The 4,416-nt window shown below is 48.8% G+C and overlaps 1 protein-coding gene across 1 annotated transcript in view; it reads right to left on the bottom strand.

The window, feature by feature from the left end:
- The window catches only part of LOC104490925 (sodium/hydrogen exchanger 2-like), a 26,796-nt gene that overhangs the window by 10,989 nt on the left and 11,391 nt on the right, over nt 1-4,416 (bottom strand). The window contains exon 6 of the mRNA XM_010133279.1: nt 1,228-1,317. Within this exon, the coding sequence (XP_010131581.1) occupies nt 1,228-1,317 (90 nt within the window). The remainder of the gene's footprint in view (nt 1-1,227; nt 1,318-4,416) is intronic.

Here is a 4,416-nt window from a genome sequence, read left to right as displayed (position 1 = left end):
CAGCCCCGCAGCCTGGTCCAGGTTTAGAGTCCTCACATTGCTATTAGCAGCTGAATGGCCTGCAGACCAGCAAGGGACCCCCAGCACCACCACCACCACTGATCATCACTCCCGTGAGCAAGAATGTCCCAACTGTCCAGAAGGAGACATTATTTTAAGGAAGAAAACTGCTTCTGGCATCTGTGTCTCCGGTTTCCAGCTATCTGCATCATTACCTTCTCGGCTCAGCTGGTACTCAGCCATTTTCAGCTCACGTGTCCCAATAGACCCATTTCCAGAGCTGATTTACCATTCACACACCAACAAAAGAGGGAAGTGTTCTCTGTTCAGGACAGGAAAAGCCTCTTCAGCCTATTGAGGGTTCTGTTAACCTCAGACAAAGCCCTGTCCTGCAGCCTAATTGTGAGGATGCCAGTTTTTATAAACGTCCTCAGACCTAATGGCTTTATTTCTGGCTACTCAAAAAGTCATAAAAAATATTCCTGAAGGAGCTACACCCACAGAAATGAGACTGGGCATAAACAATCCCATTCAGAGACATAATTTTACATTGGATGCAGACCTCAGCTGGGTGCGCAGGACACCCTGCTTTCTCTCGGAAGAAGTCCTCTATAAATAGAAAGGCCAATGCTTGGATGGTGAGAGCAAAGAGAACTAAATTCCACCTTTGGGTTATGGACATACCATCATAGGACAGCTTGGGTTGGAAGGGACCTTAAAGATCACCTAGATCCAAACCCTTGCCATGGGCAGGGACTCCTTCCACTAGACTAGGTTGTTCTTGGCCCCATCCAACCTGGCCTTGAACACTGCCAGGGATGGGACATACCCAGGCTGATGGGGGTGAGGTGACTGGTGAACACATGGAAGATCCCAACCCTGAAAACAACCAGGTCTCATTTTCTTTCTTTCACTCTTCACAGAGAAGCCGAAAAAGTTGGACCTGGGTTAGAGCATAAACTTTGGGGTGAGCAATCATCTTTTAGTCACATTTGTCACCACCAGCCTGACTGACTTGGTAGCTGCTATTCCAATGCAAACAACACCCCATGGTTCGGAAGCTGCATGGGACTTCACACCTGGAGAGGGACTGCCCTGCAGCAGGTTCAGGTAAAACGGCAGACCCACAGAGCCCCCGGAGGCACACCATGTTCCGGAACAGCCATTCTGCTATCAGCAAAGCACACTGGAAAGCTCTGGCCATGTTTTGCTGGATGCACCACTTACCCGAATATGGATCTGCTCTCCCACCGTGGGAGCACTCTCTCTTTTCCTCTTGACGGCCAACAAGTCAACGAGAGGACGGATGGTCATTCCCTGCAGCACAACCACAAAGACAAAAATCAGCGTTTCTTCACATCTTAGTGGTACCCGCACTGGAATAAAAACCACCAGCATGGGTTTGAACCACACTACCTCGTTCTTTGCCAGACCAAGACCCGCTGTTTGAGCTCAACCCCTCTCATCCGCTCAGTTTTATCTGCAAGATAAAAACTGTGAAGCTTTGACAACACTAGAAACTCTGTTCTCCACACTAAAAGCCAAACATTGTGTTTGCTCATGGTAGTAGCGTGACAACAGGAGCTCACAGGCGTCAGGATGGGGGTGGGCAGAGAGGGGAAATATTCCACTCTCCTCATCCGGCATCTCAAATACCACAAAATATCAACTGGTAATTTCAAGGTCAAGCCTGTGGCTTGTGATTGCTTGTAGCCTCCCAGATGGAAAGCGGCTGGAAACGTTCAAAGTTCAAATGCCTGAAACAACGATAGTCCTTGGGACTTCGCAGCACGCAGCCTCCACCACCATTTGTCTGCTAACTTGGAGTATTACGTGTCACAGATCATTACCCCAACCATCTTTGATGGCCGGTTGGTGGTTACGTTTACCAAGCAAAGTATCCACCTGGTGGGAAGGGTCAAGAAGTGTCCTTTAAGCCTCGTGAGAGAACTTCTAAAACGCTGCTGTGGTGCCCTTCTTCGTCTGGCTGTGGTACGAAATGACTTTTCTAGGACATGTTTACAGCAAAAAATGATGGAGTAGTTGATGTTTATGACTTCTGAATGTCACAAATGCTGGCTTGGAGGAGAGCTGAACACATTTTTAATTGCAGAAACAATTAATGTGTCATTTTAATAGCTAATAGTAATAAAAAATGCATCGCTATTCAGAGTGAATAACATAAAATTCCAAAGTAACAGATATTACAAAAATTAAGTAGACCAAAGCGATTTGGTTTCCTTTCGCTGGATAATCAGCTGCATTTGTTTTCATTTCAAAGTGGCATTTTGGAGTTTTGTGGCCAGGACTCCCGGATTTAGAAACACTTGAATTCATTTGGACCCTCCTGACCTTGGGAGCACTATGGGAATCCCATGTGTCATTTCAGGCCACATGTCCTTTCACCAGACACCTGAAGGTCCCCTGTGACACTTCTCCACCCACCAGGGATAACAACTCCTCAAGTGCATCACTGATGCCAACAGCTCTATCATGGCTCACACAAAGTTTTTATGTCACCACTGATCCAGTAGCTAATGGGTCAGTGTTGGCAGCAAACAAAAAAACCCCAAACCTCTTCACAATTATTATGTTTGCTAATAATTTCATGGAAGAGGTCAGAGGCCAATGGGCTGAGAGAGTGACCTTCACATGGAGAACGTGGTATCTTGTTTTCAAACCATGCTGAAAGGCAGAACAATGAAGGCTTTTAGCGACATTCCAGACAGGCCCACAGCTCCTTGGAGGACTGTCTGGTCTACGTGGCGCGTACCCAGGCCTGCTTGTAAACACCGAGGACTGGACAATTGCTCAGCCGACCTTACAAAATTACTAACCAGGCTTGCTGCGGGAAGAGCCTTATGCAACTGGCTCAGGCTGAAGCAGATGAGTTTCCTGGGTTGCGTAACGCACTGATAGACCCAAGTATGAACAAGCCCAACCGCTGACACGTCAGTCCTTAGTCTGTGCAACACAAGAATTTTCAGACAGTGTGGTCAGGACTTCCAAGAAAATGAAGCGGGTTTGTGCTCCAACAAGATGCCTTCACCAGCCTAAAAGGGTCCATCAGGCTGAAGCAGATGAGTTTCCTGGGTTGCATAACGCACTGACAGACATGTCAGTGTATGAACAAGCCCAACCGCTGACATGTCAGTCCTTAGTCTGTGCAACACAAGAATTGTCAGACAGTGTGGTCAGGACTTCCAAGAAAATGAAGCGGGTTTGTGCTCCAACAAGATGCCTTCACCAGCCTAAAAGGGTCCAAAGTCACCACCTCTTCCCCAGTTTCCATTCTATCCTTCCACAGATGCTCCCTGCCAAGTCTGCATTGGTATCACCATGAATGTAAAGAAAACTTACTGCACAAAAACCAACAAGAAGAGTCAATTATCCTCAGAGGTGTTTTGTAGCCAGTATTTCACTTGTCCTTTGCACCGCACCATGAAAGATGCTGGGATGTTAAAGATATTCACTCAGTCCTGCAGCCAGCAACGAGGATGGCAGCAGTGCCACGGACTTCAGAAGCTGTAGGACTCACGTGTGAACCCAAGTTTCTGAAGGTTCATTTTACTACCTGCCTCTATTTACCTCTGCATCGAGCTACAGCTCTCTTCTACGTTCTGGAGATGGCCTCAGCTACACAAAACTGCAGGTACCTGCTGCCCGAGTGCAGCCTGGTTTTAGAGATGCTACATTTCTGCTGAATGGGGGATGTCAGGGGGTTGCCCCACCAACACATCCCCAGGGGACCCTGTTTAACTCTCACCCTTTTGCATGGAGATGACATCACCAGTTGAGCTTTGAGTTGACACAAAAGCCCCTTTTGGTCTTGGGAAGGGTTTTCCGAAGCCTCAGCAGAATGGAGCTGCTGTCTTAGAGCAACATTTGTCTCACGCTCAAGAGCGTCTCCGCATGAGTGGACGTGTGTAGTGACCGTATCTTTTCAATTTCTGACCCCCATTTGCATCTTAAAACTTGTCAGCCTCCACCTAAGCGTGCACCCTCCAGCCCTGGCCCCTGCTCTCTCCTTTCAGTCTGAAGTCTGCGCCTGGTCTGGCTGCCCTGAGGGTCTCAGCTTGGAGCCCTTTGGCATGTCTCAGTCCACCTAAGCGTGCACCCTCCAGCCCTGGCCCCTGCTCTCTCCTTTCAGTCCGAAGTCTGCGCCTGGTCTGGCTGCCCTGAGGGTCTCAGCTTGGAGCCCTTTGGCATGTCTCACTTGTTGACTGTTTTTCAGCTCATGATGGGGAAACAGAGAGTCAACCTCAACTCTCCACATCACCCAGCACCCACACCTGAAGGGTTTAGGGAGGCCAGGTGGAAGGAATTTGCTCTCACGGGGTGATGCTCAGCCATGGGGCCACTTGTTGCCACGACCCACCACGTCCCAAAGCCCCAGCAGCTGCTCTGCTCCCTCCG

Source organism: Buceros rhinoceros, unplaced genomic scaffold (genome assembly GCF_000710305.1).
Source record: "Buceros rhinoceros silvestris isolate BGI_N320 unplaced genomic scaffold, ASM71030v1 scaffold6663, whole genome shotgun sequence".
Classification (NCBI taxonomy): domain Eukaryota; kingdom Metazoa; phylum Chordata; class Aves; order Bucerotiformes; family Bucerotidae; genus Buceros; species Buceros rhinoceros.
Note: the sequence above shows the minus strand (reverse complement) of the source record. Positions and strands in the feature narration are given on the sequence as shown.